Raw genomic sequence first — 19,184 nt, forward strand, 5'->3', positions numbered from 1 at the left:
ACTTATACAAATATATATATATAGTTATATTTATTTCAACTCCTCACAAGGAGACCTGGCGCTCATCAAACTTGTTCTGCAGGCTGGCCTCCGATACAGGTTCCAGCAGCTACTAATGTGCTCTAGAATATGTTGCTCCATGCTCATAGAAACCATCCAATTAGGAATCTTGATGCTTTAATATTGGTTGTAAATGCTTTAGACTAGAGGTTATGCTTTGAGTGATGCTATATTACATTTCTATTCTAATGCACTTAATTCATTCTTTGCTTTACTGCATTTTTTAAATTATACTCTTTTGTAAAAGAGAGGTTCTGTTCCTTCAGGTTGCACTTTTTGTTTAGAGATGGGACCTGTGTATATCATCAGATTTTATCTGCAGTAATTTAACCTTTTTTTCAAATTTAACAAATTGCAGAGGAACATGTTACTCATGTTCAAACCCTCCTGGATTGTTTGGTCAGTCATCGGGCTGTTTTTGTGCTTTAGTCACCCGAAAATGGAAATTCTGTTATTAGCCAATCTGCTAAGCTAAATCACCTCGGACTCAACTTGAGTTTAAATAAAAATCTAGAGAAAATTCAGATGTCAAAGCAATACTACTGATCGGTTTGTTTACCTTCGCTCATGTTCCGTCCTTCTAGGGAATAAAGTTCCAGTAAGATGCTTTTACCACCACAGACCACATGTTTTTAGGAGGAACTTTACCATTAAATGGTCGTATCCTGCTGTATGATCCTATATTATAAACGTCAAGCAGTATTCCAATACTGTGTGTGTACTGTGTTTGAAGTCAAAAGACCACGATCAGCATACAGTGTTTGCTTGTTTTTATTCTTCATGAGCGGTTCACAGGTCAATGGAAGGAAATTGCACACATAAAAAGTTGAGGAGCATCCAATGTGTTAATGCGGAGTGTGCACGTCATCCTCTATAACAGTTCACAGACACGGAACGCAGACCACATAAATACAGTTAAAATATTATACAACAATGGTAATTAAATTATACACAAATCTGCACAAAATTAATTAAATAGATCAAGGAATCCATTTACAACCTTCGAAGAAATATCACATATTGTTAAAGCATTTCCACTTCTTAGCAAGAAGCTAACCTTCTATCTATAATGTTTTTCATACATTATGTTCCTGATTTTCTGCGTTCATTATTCATTAGTTCACACTAATGCGTTCTTGAAAGCCGGCATGCAAGCTAAAAAGTGAAAATATTTACCAAAATGAGACATCGCCTTATTCTGTGCTAACACTGCGTCATGAGAAAGTAAAGAAAACATACTTTCAAAAAAAAAGAAAAAATCACAACTACAGTGTTGAAAAGTATTTAGAAAATGTGAGGTCATCTAAAAAACAGACAAAATCAAAACCAAGGCACCAAAAAATAAAACAAATCAGCAGGTTGTGGCCTCTTCTACTAAACCACAGGACAGTCGAGCTAAAAACAAAATGGATTCAACATTTTCGTTGCATTCAGTTCTCATTTGTGTTGTCTGTTTCCAAATGTTAAAGAACAGGATTGATCTACTACAGGTCAGTTCAAAGTGAATGATTTAACTGCATTCAATGACTCAGTGCCAATGTTTACATTTGTGCTGCTGTCCTCGGATCACAGCCCCGGCATCAAACTACTCTAGAAGCAACCCACGCTGGGCGATCAGCAGATACACGTTTTCTTCTTCTTTGTGTCGTTTCTTTGCAATCCAAGCCTTCTGCTAGTGGAGCTCCTCATAGCAAAGCAATGTCACATCACAGTTACGCCTCTTTGAGACATTTTGTTTTGCGAAATGTATTTATTCTTTATTTTAAGTCATAATGTGCTACTAGATGCAAAGCATGGTGTAATGCTTTTTTGTGTACAATATCATTATTTTATTCTTCTACAAGCGACTCTAACAGCAGCCTGCTAGCACTATTAGCTTCGCTAACTAAACGCAACGGATGCTGTAGCCTCAGTGTTGTGTGGGTAATACTAGTTCATTACAACGTGCTTACTTTGGTAGCAGACAAAAACATGGTGATGTTAACTGATGGAATACAAAACATGAGTATTGTGGCTTAGTTGTACAAAGGAGTGAGAGAAGCAGAAGCTGAATGGGAACTGTTGTTATGATTATGTAGCCAAGAGAAGTGTGCATGGCCCAACGTGTTAGTTTCTGTCTAAACCAAGCCACTTGAATTCTTAAGTGAAGTCTTTTGAAATCAACAGCCAAACAAGCAGGAAATTACATTATCAGCCAATGGGATGCTTGCAATGCCCAGATATGTTCCAAAAGCTGCTTATTGTGAGAGATGCTAAACGGCTGTTGAAAAAACAGCTGCAGCCATTATGTACGATAGTGAAGGTCGAGGTTTGAAACTCACCCCGACTCTAAACAGCAGGAAGCGTACAGGCAGCGTCCTGGCTTGGTCTGCATAGTTTGCAAAGTAAGCTGCTCAGTAAGGATCTCCCAAATCATGAATCTTGATTACTCTACTTGACCTGAGGTGGTGAACTTATGGCTGATCCATTTCCATCAACTAAACAGCATTTTTACTGACCTCCAGTTTAAAGGGGCGCGGATAGTGGACAAAAGCCAAAGTGCCAGGCACGTCACAGGACAAAGACAAGGGGCATGTAACTGTACCACCAGTGAAAGGGAGGAACCGCAACACAATAGCAAGCTCTCTACTTGTGGGATAGCAACTATGTTAGGAAGGCTGCATTGTTCTACAAAAACAACTACTCGGGAGAGTTATCACAAGTGATCTAATGGCGTACGGACACTAAAGGATGCCAGACTAAAAGGCAAGAGTGGAAAGACATACAGCCTTAAAAAAAAGAAAAAGATCAGAGCCTCGAATCAAAGTCTGAGGACTGTAAATACTGCACGTGAAACGTCCCTCCTTCTGGAATAAATACTGTCACTGGTTCACCACAACACACAGCAGCCTTGAACAAGACCAGATGGAAGTTGGATCCACTTGGGACAAAGACACGGTCAATGACTCCACAGAGCAATGAGCAGCACATTTCATCCTCATCCTGCTCCAGGCTGCATGCAGGTTTCTCCAATCCGAGCAGAGAAAACCAAGTGGGCGGGATGAGAGAATCTTTTTTTTTTTTTTTTTGCTTTTTTTAAATCCATGGTTCTGGTGGGTAGACTGGGAAATGTTGCATCATATCTGGGATGGACAGGGAGCCGGGGAGTCAACATGGAGACAGGTCCTTATGGAGAAGAGGGGGTTTGGAGTGATAGGAGTGTTTCAGCGCTACAGAGACAGGATGACACAGAGACACAAAAAACACATTTAATTCAAATGAAAAGTGGAAAAAGATGAAGGTAATTAATAAGGATAAATGGATCAATACAACATATAAAAAGGATCAGTAAACTGGGGTCTCCAAACAGCTACATGAGATGTATAAAAGCAGATCTTAACCCCGATAGTCTTACTAAATACTAAAGATTGGTCATCTGATATACAATAGTATGGCTTATATATTTGTAAAACAATGTATAGCCATTGAAAATAAGTAGATTTAGCATGAAGCATAAATCTGCTGGCTGCTTTGTCTTATCGCGTGCGGGATGATTTAGAGTGTGAGCTTCGGGGCCTGGCAGGTGTGCCCTGAGCTCTGTTAGCAGAGCTCCTACCGACGCTAATGAGCAATTCCTCCGTGGTTCTACTTGAGGAGGTGGATGTTCTGCGCCTAGACTCTCTACAGACCCCCGGCAACCTGCTCCTACCAGGTGGATTGTTTACAGGGAGCGATGTGGTTGTCGGGGCCCCTGAAGATTTAGCGGTCGACGGCGAAGAGGCCGCGTGTGACTGAAACGTGTTACGACATGCAGCTGCTGCTTGTACAGCAGAATTAGACCTGTAAGTCAGCTGTTTCCTTCTTACTGAAGTATCTATGTATGGTTTGAGATCAGGCTTTTGTTGACGTTCACCCCATGCTTCAGTTGTGTTAGCATACACACACAAGGCTTTAGAAGAGGTTAGATTATCTATGGATGAAGAAAACAAGGAAGACTTCTGCCTGGTGGAGGAGGCCGGTACGACCCGAGTTGTAATGAAGGTGTCTTGACGTACAGGGACTGAAGCTCTCCGTCCTGACACACCTTTCCTTGAATCAATGATTTGTGTTTTTTTTACCATTAACTCGCTCTTCACAGAACTGGTGGAGCCTTTACGTGTTGGGGAGTAGCCAGGACTCAACTCTGTGTTAAAAATATCACCGACACTGTGACTTCTGATAAAGGTGGCGTCCCGCGGGAGACCCGTGCCTCTGCAAGACCGGCTGCTGGTCTGGGTGGAGTTGTCAGAACAAAGAGAGAGAGAGGTTCTTACAGGGCTTGTGTGGAGACTTCGGGTTAAACCTCTCAGGTGGTGCGTGGCCAACGCAGAGACGCTGCTGCCGAGAACGGGGCTAGCCCGCGGACTGCTTCTCAACGGGGGGCGAGCAGGACTGCTTCGGGGGCTCCTCGGAGCCCGGCCTGACTTGGTGGCCAGCTCTTTGGCCCGGGAGCGGCGGGGGCTGCTGTTCAAGCTGTGGGGAGACAGAGGGGCCTCCAGGTCCTCCAAACGCTGAGTGAGAGCCAGTTTCTGCTGTATGGCCATACGCAGCAGAGAATTCAGGGTCCTCTTCTCATCCTCGGCTGCTGCCAGCTGCCTCTGCATCTCGTCCAGCTGGGTGACATACTGGTCACACCTGAGAGATTGTACACAGTGAAAAGATGCAACATGCACAAGCAGGCAAAAACAGATTGGTGCACAAATGCAGGGACACAAAACACATATGCTGCCATTTAAGATTATTTTCATTATTAATCAAGCAGCTTTTTGGATTATTAATGACTTGTTATATTTCAAAAAACATCAAACGATCACAAGTTAACCAACACACAAAGTGACGCCTTCACACAGGTTGTGTTTCTGGATCACAAAATTATTTAATTTACTACGATATAAAACAAAGGAAATCTGGGGTTTATGTGAAGATGACAACAATAAGAATAGAATGTGACTGGAATAAGGTTTAAAGAATGAATATTTCCTTGTGATCATGTAGTGTAGAAATGCATTCACTCCAGATATCCACATGATGGCACCACATAACTTGGTTATAAAGACGAGGATCTATTAAGCTGTAATCTTTAGCCTGTAGTAGTCCTCGACTATGTCTGTTCCCCAATCCTTCTAAAGGATCGTCAAATGCCAGCTCACAACTGTCTGGAGAGGTCCTACACGGGTAATGCACGTCTAAAACGTTTCTCTGGCAATTAATAAACTAACTTTACAAAGACGTACAGCCATTACAAAACCAGAAAACCAGAATGAGTTCACTCACAAACCAATACAAAAACACTCCAAACAATTATCCAAGCAAACGGATTCTCTGAAGAGGTTAGTGATTAGTGGGTGTAAGTGTTTGTAGCTTTGTAAGCCTTGACAGCACTTTCCCACCCTATTAAACATCCCACCCGTCTCCCACTGACACCACACTTCTCCTTCATTAAGGTAACCTGGCTTGATGGGACAAATCTGTTCTCGCCTCCTCCCCCCATCAGCACAGGGCAGAGCACGTGGTTCATAATCTTCACGTGAACCGGTGGATTGTCCACACGCGTAATGAGCACGGTAAGCTTATTACATGACAGACAGACGCTGTTCCACAACAAGAGCACCATTACTAAGCATGAACAACACCAGCTAAGAGCGGACAATCACAGCTAATTGGCGTGTGTTGGCTCACATGTCTACTTTGCCACAGGACAAAATACATACAGGTCTCTTTTGTTTTATAACACTGCTGCATATAATGCTTACCTTCTTTTTTTATACATAAAAAGGAAAACTTACCGACTGGCAAACATGACTCGCAGTGAAGAGAAGGTGGCGGCGTCCTCCTTCAAGGCTTTGAGCTCGTTCCTCAGTTTCATCATGGTCTCCGACACCATGCTCTTCTCCGTCTCGTACTTAGTTTTCAAATTGGACAGGGCCAACTCTGCTGTCTGCATTGACAAGCAAGACGATTGCACTATTATATAATACTGTAGCACCATCATTCCCCTTAAGTAGGGGTGTTAAAACGCATATTATCATGCATGAATTGTATAGAATAAACATTTATGTACAAATAGCAAAACCAACAGCCTTTTCACATATCTGTGACTTGAATGCAATCAACAATACAAACATTTTCATGTGTAAAAAAAAAAAAAAAAAAGATTACATCAGTGAAACAAACAAGGTACCAACATTGTCCTAGAAATCATAAATGAGAGGGAACACTACTATATGTGAGCACAGCTCAGAAAAATAGATTACCTTGAGTGTTGATGTGCTTGTGTGTGCGCGCGTGTGTGAGAAAGGGAGTGTGACAGCTAAGGGAATGACAGAAACAGGTCAGGCGGTGCTTGAGCCACAGGAACGGGGAGGGGGAGGAGAGTTCAACCTCTGAGGAGTGCAACATCCCACTCACTGTACTCAAGGTGCAGAGCCATGTAAGCCAGAGGAAATGTCTAGACACCGATGATACAGGCCAACCAGCCTGCTTATGTCAAGGTTATGTGTGGATAATCGTGAAGACCTGCTCTATGTGGTCAGGCAGAATATTGTCAACGGAAGAAAGACTATGTTTCACAACCATCTGTCTGTACCAAGAGAGCGATTACTACTGTGTTACTACACTAAAACCGTTTTTAAAAACAGTGCAAAGAGATCAACAGGGAACACTGTAGCGTAGCCAGTGCTAGCTGTGACCTACCTGTTTGTTAGCCTTGAGGACAGTCCTGAGGGTCGCAATCTGTTCTCTCTTAGTGCTGAGAAGGGACTTGAGTTTTAGTACTTCTTCCATTAGGCTTTCAGCATCGCGCTCTGACTCTCCGCTGCTGCTGAACCCTGAGTACGGCATCGCACCCCTCTGACGACAGAGGTCCACTGCCACCTGAGAGAGAACAGATAGTTAGTCATAACGGGGGTTAAACGGGTTTGTTTCACTGGCAAAGTAAACGTTTTGTCAAAATCTTAGCAGAGTAATAGTCTTTGTCATGTAGATTGGATTTTTTTTTATACATACAGTTATCAACAATGGCCAAAACCAAGTAATGCTAAATGTATACATTTCCATCTATGGATTTATTTTCAATACGGTTATTCATCTATCTTATTCATTTATATGTGTTTCAAACTGTGTTTCACAACATAAAAACACAAGTTCTCAGTGTTCCAGACTCTGCTGTTTCTGAGAGGATTCTCTGTAGAGAAAGCCACAACTCAACTGTGTCCCCTAGTAATCCAATCTATTCAAACACACACCCACGTGTCAAAAAGTCCCACACCAGGTGTGGGATTTGAATTAACACGGGAGCTACTCAACTACTATAAACAGTTGGAGCTGAGTTTTAGTTTCAGCAAGAAATGTGTGAAGGAGGAAAGGCCTTCGCCCAGAACAAAAGCCTGGCTTTCAGTGATTGAGTTAGATCATTTGCACTGGTGTGTGATAAGCATTGCAGTCTTACCCGGAGGTGTTTGATCTGGCAACGGATGACTGCTACCAAGTTGCGGACGTTTGAAGGGTCCCTGAAATCCAGGGTGGGGGATCCGGGGCAACTAGGAGAGTCCCCGCTGGGTCCTGCACTGTCCACCTCCCCCATAAACTGCAACACTGAAGCTTTGGAGACGAACGCGTCGTTGGCTCGCGGCTTCTTCTGGGAGTTTTGCTGGACGTAGTGCGATCTTCGTGCACTACCTCCTGCTAAACTTGCCCTGGCACCATCGCGGTAATAGTCCAGGGTGACGCGCTTGGGCGTCAGGTTGTTGCACACGCAGATGTGGTGGTAGAGGTTGGACAGCTCCTCAGAGAAAGCCAGCAACTCTTCCTGGGCGACGGTCAAATGCCCTTCTGAATCAATGGCTACTTTCCTCGTGGCTCCGATCTCCTTCTCCAGCTCACTGATGCGCTCTTGGTCCTGCTTGCTGGATTTGATGCATTGACGGATCTTGTCGGCCAGGTCCTGGGCCTCTGCCCTCCATCGATCCTTCTCCTGCCTGTACCTGTTCTCCAGGGTGTTGTAACGAGCTCCCGCCTGAGACAGTTCATCTCGTAGCTTCAGAAGGTCTTCGCTGGCTGAACGCATTCTCGCTTCCAGCACCTCCTTGCTCTTGGTGTCTACCTCATAGTCAAAGACATTGCTGCCGTCTCCATTCTCCGTCTCGTCGTCTGCCCGGTTTCCTGCCTCGTGGTTGTGCTGCTGGCCGCTCTGCACAGCTTCCAGCTGTTGCGTCAGAGATCCAACCTTGTCCGCTTGCTGACTGAATGCCTGTTTGGACATCACCAGCTGCATCTGCAGTTCCTCCACCTTGCTAATCAGACTGGACTTCTCTCGTTCTGCCTGGACTCACACACAGAAAATTATGAAAATCTTTGCATGAGCATATATGTCTTAATATGGCTTAATTTACTGCAGTTCATTAGTTGAATATCATCCATTTCTGTTCACCAAAGGGCCAAAAACGATATATTCTCCTTAAAACAAAAGGGCAGTTCTCTGTAACACAAATGTCTCCCCCCACCACCTTTACTCTTAATGCATTTTTTATGTTAGACAGCGGATGACCCCATTCAGCTCCACACCCAACATCTGATGGGTAAGAGCCCGCTAACCCAACCCCCGGTTTAAATGCATCATGAATAATATATATATATCCCTCAGAGGGGTTCAAGACATTCTTAATTCTCCTAAGTACCATATATCTGTGAGGGAAAACGGTATCAGGTGGGAGTTCACAACACCGCTTGGGGAAGTAGATGAACCAATGTGGTGCCAGGTGTTTTTTATCAATATAGAAAGGCTCGCTCCACCAACATACAGGGGATGTGGTTTTCAAGCAGGAAGCGGCAGACATGCCCCGTCAATAGCTCAGACACACAAACCGATCTCTGACAGCCTCACTGCTCAGCCGGATTAGAACGGATAATCTAAATATAAATATACAATTATTTCTGTATATACTGTGTTCCCTGTTAAGCCTTGGCAGTAGAGAACAGGCTACTATTAAGTTCTCACAAAATGACATTACTTATCTTGGCATTGTATTTCCTCTGGATTCAAATAATATAACACAAGTAAATACTGCCCCTATATCTTTTTGTGGTTATCATTTATTTTCTTTTGATTACCGCCATAATTCAACCATTTTAATACATGTTTAAAACGTGGTGCTGTTGCCTACCTGTAAGAGTTGCTGTTTCAGCTTCTGGCTGTCTGAAAAGTGTAGCTCACTCAGCAGGTCCGACACCAGCCCAGAGGCGGGAGCACGCAGGAATACGTCGCTGCTGCGTGGTGTGGAGTAGCGTTGGATGAGGCCATTACTTTTGGAGCCCCCCAAGTGAGGAGGGTGAGCAGAACCGGGAGCAGACCCAGGACCATTATTAATGCCACTATCCTGATCCTCTCCCTCTCCCCCCTGGCCCTCCTCCTGGCTGTCATCCAGCTGCTCCAGGTGGAGCTCCAGGTTCCCCACCGAGTCGAAGGGGTTGAGAGTCAGGGCGGAGAGTTCTCGTCGCAGACAGTTCTTCTGCTCCCTCTCCTCCTTCAGGGCATCCAGGGCCTCATCCAGCTGCTGCTCCGCTATCTCCTTCAGCCTCGCAGCCTCCTCCATCTGAGCTCGCAGCTCCTCCTGCTCCTCGTTCTTGTGGGTCAGCTCCAGCTTTATCGATTCAAACTCGACCTGAAATGCGGAGCACAATCAAAAGGTCTTTATATGTTGTTTTATCCAACCCAATTGGGAGCACAATCAAGTGGAAACTCCACTCGTGATAATCACCACCAATTCAAGTTTCTCTTAGCAATGGATACGTACAATTCCTCCCACTGTTGTACAGTTTAACTTCTATTTCCATTTAGCTGCCTTACTTAATCTTCACACACCGTATTCGTAAAATAACAATACATGTCAATTTCAAAATGTTTTTCATGTAAAACAACATAAAAGGATTTCTGAGGACGTAGAGGCAAGACTAGATGTTATCTTAAAGTCCACTAAAGGATCACGGACGCACTAACAAGTCTCTGCTACATTAAGAACTAGTCATGGACAGTTTGTGTTGGCAGAGCTGCAACATACACAAACGCACTTGTCTCACACCCTCAGGAATCCAAACCATGATCTTTGGCTGAACAAAGCCTGTTAAACAAATAAATCTCACCCATTAACAAGCATTTGAAGCTTATCTGGTCTGTTGCTGTCTGTTACACGACATCCGACAGACAGTTTGTTCTCAGCTTGGAGAAATACATTCCCAGGACAACACATCATTTTTCAAAGCATTCAAAGTCAACCAGGACAGGGAAAATACTCTGAAATTGAGTGCACCGCAATCACTTGGAACTCGTAAAAATACTACACTGGAGCCTTGTTGTCACAGTGCTATTTACAACTATAATTAGTTATTTAATTCCTGCTGCATATTGCCAGAGAAATGTTTCACTGGTTGTTAAGTCTGGCTCTCAGGGGCAGCAGTCAAACTGGGAATACGATTACAAAAAGAGCAGGTGATCGAGACAAGAACTGTTGTGGGAGCTGCTTCATTTTCCAGAAATAGCAACTGGCCTGTCTAGTCTCTTCAAAACTGACAGAAATTTTAAGTGTGTTGCATTATAAGCAGTTTTGCTCTCATGCAGGAGAAGTGAATGTAGTCCACTACAACAATGAGCTTATGATAGCGTACAGCAAAAAACAAACCCTATGTTCATTTGAATGTTTTTTCCACAGATATGTTCAATTTTACCATTCTGTATATCTACAGTTTCTATTCTGTATCCATCCATCCATCCGTTTACAATCACAGCCAGGTAGAACGTACATGCATTCGGTAAGGTTGTAGCTTGAGTGATAACTGACCTGGTTTTCCTTGAGCACAGACACCTGTTTTTGCAGAGAGATGTTTTCTTCTTCTAATTCGCCGTTATCCTGCAGCTGGCGCAGCTCACGTACTTTATATTCCTTCATCTCATCCCTCTGATGGCCCTTTTCAGCCTCCAGACACTCACACTCCTGTAGAAAAAACAACCCACTGTCAAATCAGTGCAAACATTAAAATGGCAGATTTACTAAATTTAACTTTGGGAATGAGCCAATATATCCAACAGCGATTCAGGTTTCCATCGTATGCATCGTGACAAGATAGGAAATCTATAGTATATAGTATAACACTAATGTGCAGGTGTACTGAGTGAGCCGCTCTACCTTCTTTAGCTGGGTGGAGACCACCCCCAGCCTATCGATCTCTGCATGGGTATTGCTCAGTGCAAGGCGCGCTTGCTTGAGCTCTGCCTGGACTTCCTCCAAGCGGGTAGCCATGGCAGCCTCCTTAGAGGCGGTCTCCTGCAGCAGGTTCTCCTCCCGACACTCTCCATCAGCCGCTGCACGCTTCTGGCTGCTCACAGAGTCTGAGAATGCCTTTACACAAACAAAAAGAGTTAAAAGGACACATCGGAACAACATTCACGGTGCTGAAAGACAAATTAATTTATGCTGTGCTACTCGTGGAGGCAAGAAATGTAGAGCTCTTTAACAAAGGAATCATAAACAATCATGTTTAACCTGATTACAGGCATACAAGTTGTTCTGGATCTTTAACAACACACTATAGTCTACACCTTAACAGCAGCTTCAACACTGTATTTGTATGAAGCCAATGTGATACTATAAAAGGAAAGCATTACAGTTGCCACTGTAGAACCACGCATTTCTTCCTTCACAGCTATCAAATAAGGTGTTGAATTAAATTAACATGCTACTGAACACGCGTGACTTGGTTTGGTTATATAATGATTAGTGGTGTAACAGACCACGGTCAATCCGTACGGGTCCTCGCTCACGGTTCGGCACGCGTGTGATTCATTACACAGTTTAACGTTAACCATCACAGTGTGAAATAAAGTTTTACTGACAAAGATATTCAGGAAAATATGCATTCAGGACATCTGCATTTATACTCAAGTCGCCGATCTCTGATAATGTTACACTATAAACAACTAATCTGTGTTTAAATTGACAGGAGAAGAGTTAGTTAACGACAACAGCACCGCTAACGGCCAACGAACGAAGGTTTCCTTCGGTTACATTATGATGCGTTCAGGCTCTGTTCAGTGAAAATGAGTCCTGGGCAAAGGTAAATTATAACGTAATCATGATGTGTTCACATGTATCCTTGTGAAATGTAGTGTTGGTCAGAACCTTGATTAAATCCAGTTGTTTGAAGGAGATGTTTTCACAGCAACATAAATAGATATTAGAGATAAATTATGACCCGTTTACAATCCCTCTAAGCAGCTGATAATACTATTACATTAAAACTACAAACAAATAAATAGTTTGGAGCCTTGTAGACCAGCTGCTATAATTAAACAACAAAGGGATCTGTATCTCCCAATAAGGACCATCAATAATCTGCAATTAGTATCGGCGGCGAAAAAATGTGATCAGGAATCTGTAAAAGTTATATTTGCTCCCTGCTTTTCTTTTGTGCCGATCCGATCTGTGATCTGATCTGATCCGTGAGTTTTGTGATCCGTTGAACCACGAATAATGATGCTAATTCATAACACATGAGTCCGCTCTGGTTTGTTAAAACCCTGCCAAAGCCTCGGTAGGTAAACAGCCAACAAATGAGGTTTATGCAGATTATAAAAAATTGCTGAAATTCTGTACCACTACGTACTTTAAGACATAAAGAGCTTACGACCAGTTGTGATGTTATTCTGGCACAAATTAATTGGTAAATATCCAACTGCTTGTGAGCAGGATTTCAAACGTCTCAATTTAAACAGGTGGATGGAACATTTGCAGAACAAAAAAACTGCCCACATGACAGGATTTTATGGGATTAGTTACTTTATACATTAACGAGTTTTAAAAAGCCGGTTTCACCAATACTAAATACATTCATGGGGAAATTAAAACAAGATACTAGGAAGCACAATGAGGCATATGTCACAATTTGTCCGTGAAAGGAAATCTGAGTTTTGACACATTGTTCTAATCATTTTAACTTGAATATCCGGTGCTAATGTAATTCAATCCTTAATGCAATGCAGTATAAAAAAATCTGTGTAAGATGAACAGCACCGGATGTGCTGACTAATTGGCTGACAATGTTCCTGCATCAGCATCAGATGACATATTCAAGCAAAACTGACTCAGCGTGCGATCACGAGCCTCTTCATTGAAAGCATGAGGTCACAGCTGTTAACAGAACTGTTACTGTGGTAGTAGACTGACGAAGTTACCCAAATGCAATGAAGGGATAAGCAATCAAGTTTGTGTCATAGTCATACGTCACATAATAAAAAGAGAACAATGGTATCTTTATACCACGATTTTGAAATGTTATATACTTGCCTTTTGTTTTAAAATCATTCACATTTCGCTGGGTGGTTACTTTTTTTTTGTGACAAACTCCTCACACATCTATATTTCTGCTTTACCCGGAGGCAGCACAGCTAGATAGCAATTTAAATTTGGACTCCATTTACATTTTGCCATCAAGGTCACATGACTGCAGGTAAAGCTACAAAACCAGTCTTGTACAATTAGAATGCAGGTGAAAGATAAAACATGTGGAGTGTTACTGTTCCATTGCATCTTGTTTAATATATTCTGCAATAATGCAACATTTGCTTGCACATTTCTCATATACAAAAGGTTTACAACCATTATTGTGTTCGATGCTGGGGGAACAAGAGCTTCACAGGCGTAGTGTTGTCTAAATATAACTAGAAGGCCTTAGGTGTTCCTACCTCTCTGAGCTGCTGTAGCTCCCCTTTGAGGGTTTCATACTCCTCTTCCAGCTGCCTGTGTTTCATCTTGAGAGCCGCACTTTCCTCCAGCACCTCCAGACCGTAGCGGGCGGCCTGGAGCTTCTCCTCCGTGGCCTCCTGGAGCTCCAGGGTCAGCCGCACCACCTCGGTCTTCATGTCTGCGCTCCCCATCTCGACTTCCTCTCGCTCTACTGCTGCATCTGCTGGGTCTGCATCGGCCTCCAGCATTCTTGCTTGGCCTCCCACTCGCCAACGTTCTACTGGGACAACTGCCTCCTTCACTCGCCCACTCTCATTACTCCACACTACAAAAAAAGGCAAAAACACAAAGACGATGATTATGTATCTAAACCCCTTAGAACAATAGCCGGTAAACAGCATAGGGCGAGATTAACTTGGGGATCGGCTGAATGAGAAAACTCCAATTTCAGCACAAAAAGCCAAATCCAAACTATAAATCAGCTAATGTTGCAATTTGTAAATATGCAGTTAACAGATATAATTAACAATTTGAACCTACAACTAGCAAATTGCTTATATTCTCCTTTTTAAATCGACATTTAACCCATGGTATCGATGATGAATGCTCAACTCCCCGCAGTTAAAAGGCTGGTGCTATTAAACTGGCTAAACAGCAGCTACATTACTGTTACTTCTCTTCAGAATAAGCCGATAGCTAATTTTAGCTGCATGTTATGACAGCTGGTTGAAGGGTGGAGACGATATGGATTAAGGTTACTTTCACCACCCTTATTGAATGGGTGTGGCTGAACTTCCCCCATTTCCTCGTGTCCTCTCTCCTCATGTCCTCTCCTTTTGACCGAAGATGGAAACACCAGCAGACTATGTCCGGGTGCCAAATGATGCATCCCATAAGCATCTGTCTCTGCTAGTCCTTCAAACTACTTCTCCGTAGCATCAACTGCGTATACATTTAAGGATGTAACGCTAACATTTTATTTATCATACATGCTCACCCTTAACGTTGATTCTAAAGTAAGCTGGTATCTTCAGTTAGATGGTGAATATTATACAAAAACTAAGACGACACCGGCCTGACAGCTAGCTAGAGTAGTTTCAGCCTAACGCAGGTTAGCAAGCGACAGCACAACGCTACTAGCAAAGTCGAGTTGAAGAGTATTTAGCTAAAGCTAACTTCTTGGCTTTGTAACTGGTTAAACTTACACAGGCTTAACGGGATAGACGACATCACATTACACGGTGAGTAACGTCAGTCGCATCCTGTCAGACGAGCTAATTTAGCTAACGCTAGATTGCGAACATTAGCCTAAACTTGCTACTTACCCTCTGGTTTTGTTTCAAAAGATGGAGCTCAGCCGGTTGGAAAGCAAACGTTCACCACTGTGGCTACTTCCTCCGGGAACTATCAACGGTTGCTAATCACGATAGTAGCCACGGGTACCAGTTACCAGGTTCCTGAGCAGCAGCTTCCCTTCCTCCCACCCGGTTCTCTGGTTTCACAGTGAGGTCTGGTGTCAAAAGCGCGCCGAAAAACGTGAAAGCACAATTACCCCCTCTAGCTAGGCAAAGGCGCAATGCATTACACCAACATTTAATTGTCTTTATTTTTTAGTATTAAATTGGATAAAGCCTTTGATTTATATTCAGACATTAAAAATAAAATAAAACATTAATGCGACAACTATAAAAATGTAACAAAATAACACGAAATTAGAGAGAAATAATGAAAGATTAGTAAAGAAATTCACTTCCGCTCGTGCCTTTCTTTGCTTCCGTTTTACTTCCGGGTGTTCACATTGTCGTCTGACTACAGTGTCAAAAAACGGTCAAAGATAATTGAATCACAATGAAGATCGTTACCTGGAACATAAATGGCATTAGGACTTTCAGAGGCGGCATTAAAAAGGCTCTTGATTCACTGGACGCTGACATTATTTGCGTGCAAGAAACAAAAGTGACAAGTAAGTGGTGTTTGGGGGGAAAACGTGCAGACTGTCATGCAGTCTAACGTAAACAGTCAGAAGTCTGTGTTTTGAGAGGAATACAAGTTAAACCTAAAAATGTGTCCCCCACAGGAGACTTGCTTGATGAAAGAACTGCCATTGTTGACGGCTACAACTCATATTTCAGTTTCAGTCGAGGACGCAGCGGCTATTCAGGTGCATTGTTTTGTCATAATTAAGATCATTTTTCTTCCAATTACATATAAGACGCTAGAATAAAAGTTGCATAATAAATATTAGAGCAACAGAAGATCCATGGTATTAATCCCACTGCCCATTGTTACACATGCTTTAAAGTTGACACATTAAACTGCAGAAACTAATTTACCTCCCATTCCTGACATGCACAGGTGTTGCCACTTACTGTAAAGACAGTGCCACTCCATTTGCTGCTGAGGATGGTCTCACAGGTGTGCTGACCAACCATGAAGGGGCTGTTGGATGCAATGGGGACCAGACTGAGTTCTGTAGCGAGGAGCTGCAGCTTTTGGATAACGAAGGACGAGCCGTTATCACACAGCACAGAATCATGTAACGGAAAAAATATTTTACGATTTTCCTTATAACATGCTTTTTGCATGTTTTATTTGATGTATTGATACTCGCATCATTTTATAGCAACTTTATATGCACTAGAATATCCCTTGCAATCTTTAGCATCTACATTTTAGATCAATTTATAGAGTTTATTTTTACTAGAATAATGCAAGTCGTTGGTGAAGACATAACTGTTGATGAAGACCACGGGGGATTCCAACACATTTGGAATTCATCTAGTAAACTATAGATGAACATGACTCTTTTTGACTCTGTTTTACCCCCACAGGTGTCAGGAGAAAGAGCAAACCGTTACTGTAATCAATGTATACTGTCCTCGGGCTGACCCTGAAAAGCCGGAGCGAAAGCAGTTCAAACTGCAGTTCTACAAGTTGCTTCAGAGTCGGGCTGAAGCTATACTGAAAGATGGGAGGTGAGAGTTTCTACAGTTTTTACATCTTATTTTGGAAAGTGTATTATGAGAGTGTTAGGAACTTACTCTGTTATCCCCTCTACTCTTTAAAAATATTCTGGGTTAATGCTTTCTCTATTTTCAGCCACGTGATCGTTTTAGGAGATGTCAATACATCTCACCGGCAAATAGACCACTGTGACCCCAGTGATAATGTAAGTTAAAGGTTTAAATACTATGCTCTTTTTTGGTAACATACTTTTTCAATATCTTGCAGAGAGTAGGAGGATATCGATACCACTCTCATGTCTGTATGGTAGATCTGAAGATTATCTTAGTTTAGCATTCAAGACCTGAAACAGGAGTTAACAGTTTGCATGGCTCTGACCAAAGGTTACAGAATCCACCCACCAGTAGCTTTAAATCTCATATTTAAAGTATCTGTACAAAAACAGAAGTGAAAAAATGAAAAGTTTCAGTGTATACTGGCCAGCTGTTTCCCCCTGTTTCCCCTCTTCATGCTAAGCTAATTGTCACCTGGTAATAGCTTCATATTTAATGAATAGACATCAGAGTGGTATCAGTCTCAGCTAGAAAGCAAGTCAACGTTTTTTACCAAAAGGTCAAACTACTCCTTTAATATTTAAGGAATAATATAATATTAGATTAAAAGGGAGGCATTATGCTTCTGCCAAATGTGCGCAGTGTATGCTTATTAATAATAATAATGACGCTCTACCTTCTTTGTTTTTCTCATTACTAAGGATGATTTTGGTGAAAACCCTGGGAGGAAATGGCTGAATGCCTTTTTGCACAGTGGCAGAGAAGAAGAAGGAAGGAAAGAGGAGGAACCCAGTGAAGAATCAGAGGTAACTTCATCAGATACCACCCACAGTGGAAAATTCGTGGATACGTTTCGCTTTTTCCACCCAACCCGCACCAGTGCCTTCACATGCTGGAGCACTCTCACCGGAGCGCGGCAGACCAACTATGGCACACGCATTGACTACGTATTCGCTGACTGCCTACTAGCCAAGGAGCAGTTTGTGGCAGCAGACATCATGCCAGAGGTGGAAGGGTCGGACCACTGCCCTGTGTGGGGGCAACTGAGCTGCTCTCTCCTGCCCAGCTCCAAGCCTCCTCCACTCTGTACACGCTACCTGCCAGAGTTTGCTGGCAAGCAGCAGAAACTCTCCCGCTTCCTTGTTAAAGTGGACCAAAGATCAACTCCCTCTGAGGAGAGGGATGCATTACCTGGATCTCAAGAAGAGGAGGAAAGGAGGGAGAATTTAAACCCATCCAGAGCTGGAAACGTCTCTGGTAAAAAACGGTCATTAACATCAGACTCTGTTGTCCCAAAGGGGAAAAAGACTAAGACAGTGAAGACTTCTTCAAACCCAAAGGGGAGCCTCCTCTCCTTTTTCAAACCCAAACTCACAAATGCTGCTCCCTCTACCGAAGCCCCTGTAAAGCAATGTGAAAAAACACTCTGCAGGGATGAAGTAACTTCCTCCCAAAACTCCCAAAAAGCATCCTCATCCAGAGAGGATGCGACCTCGGTCACAACCAGCGTACCTGAAGATACCGAGCTTCTCTACGATGGTTCACCACAGCTGTGCACCAGCAGCACCACAGAGGAAAATCATAAACGGATGACGACAAAACCTTCAACCCCACAACCCACTGCGGGACCCCCGGATGCCAAGAAAGGGGCATCCTTAGGGTTTTGGAAGTCCGTTTTTCATGGACCGCCCCCACCGCCCTCCTGTAAGATCCACGGGGAAGCCTGTGTGCTTCGTACTGTGAAAAAGGAGGGGCCAAACATGGGCAAACAGTTCTTTGTGTGTGCCCGTCCTCAGGGACATGCCTCCAACCCCGAGGCCCGGTGTAATTTCTTTGCATGGGTTGACAAGGGGAAGTGACATGTTTACTTTATTTAGTCGTTTGTTCCGACTCGTCGTTAAACCTCTTGCTCAAACAAGTACTGTAAGTCTACAAGGATGTAGTCATTTTAACAATTTTAATTGTTGACTGAGTTTTTATGTCTTTGCTAATAATAATAAAAAACAATTTTCTATAACTTTGAGTTTGGTTTTATTGTTCTCAGAGCTGAAACAATCAATAGGCTTTATTAGTTGATTGACTGATTGTTGCAAAAAAATAAACAATTTGAAGACATCCCCTTGGGAACTGGGAAATTGTGGTTTGCATTTCCCACTTTCTCCTGACATTTTACAGACTACATGTTGTATCAATTAATTGTGAACTTAAATGGCAGATGAATAAAATCATGAAAATAAGACTTAGTTGCAGTCATACTTGTTCTCATTTCCAGCTACTGTATAAAACATATGAAACTGGCCTGTGAGTAGTAACGGGTGAATTAAAGTGATTCTCATCTTATGGGTTTGGTCGTTTA

At 42.8% G+C, this 19,184-nt stretch overlaps 2 protein-coding genes across 3 annotated transcripts; one reads left to right on the forward strand and one right to left on the reverse strand.

Moving 5' to 3' along the window:
• Positions 1-821: 821 nt before the first annotated feature.
• Positions 822-15,283, reverse strand: LOC306709644 (protein bicaudal D homolog 2). Of its 2 annotated transcripts, XM_079177876.1 has the most exons (10): positions 15,137-15,283; positions 13,811-14,136; positions 11,256-11,468; positions 10,911-11,063; positions 9,240-9,737; positions 7,526-8,398; positions 6,772-6,951; positions 5,865-6,016; positions 4,353-4,713; positions 822-3,269 (listed from the first exon to the last, which is right to left on the reverse strand). In XM_079177876.1, the coding sequence occupies exons 2-10, from the start codon at positions 14,057-14,059 to the stop codon at positions 3,264-3,266; spliced, it is 2,685 nt and encodes an 894-aa protein (XP_079034002.1). In that variant the 5' UTR covers positions 14,060-14,136; positions 15,137-15,283; the 3' UTR covers positions 822-3,263. The 2 variants fall into 2 exon arrangements, with proteins under 2 accessions (XP_079034002.1, XP_079034003.1); XM_079177877.1 differs by lacking the exon at positions 4,353-4,713.
• A 360-nt stretch (positions 15,284-15,643) lies between these two features.
• On the forward strand, positions 15,644-18,758 carry apex2 (APEX nuclease (apurinic/apyrimidinic endonuclease) 2). The gene is made up of 6 exons (XM_079178028.1): positions 15,644-15,774; positions 15,889-15,972; positions 16,167-16,347; positions 16,643-16,786; positions 16,911-16,980; positions 17,530-18,758. The coding sequence occupies exons 1-6, from the start codon at positions 15,660-15,662 to the stop codon at positions 18,685-18,687; spliced, it is 1,752 nt and encodes a 583-aa protein (XP_079034154.1). The 5' UTR covers positions 15,644-15,659; the 3' UTR covers positions 18,688-18,758.
• The last annotated feature ends 426 nt before the right edge of the window (positions 18,759-19,184 follow it).

The sequence above is a fragment of the Pholis gunnellus genome (assembly GCF_910591455.1).
Source record: "Pholis gunnellus genome assembly, chromosome: 2".
NCBI lineage: Eukaryota > Metazoa > Chordata > Actinopteri > Perciformes > Pholidae > Pholis > Pholis gunnellus.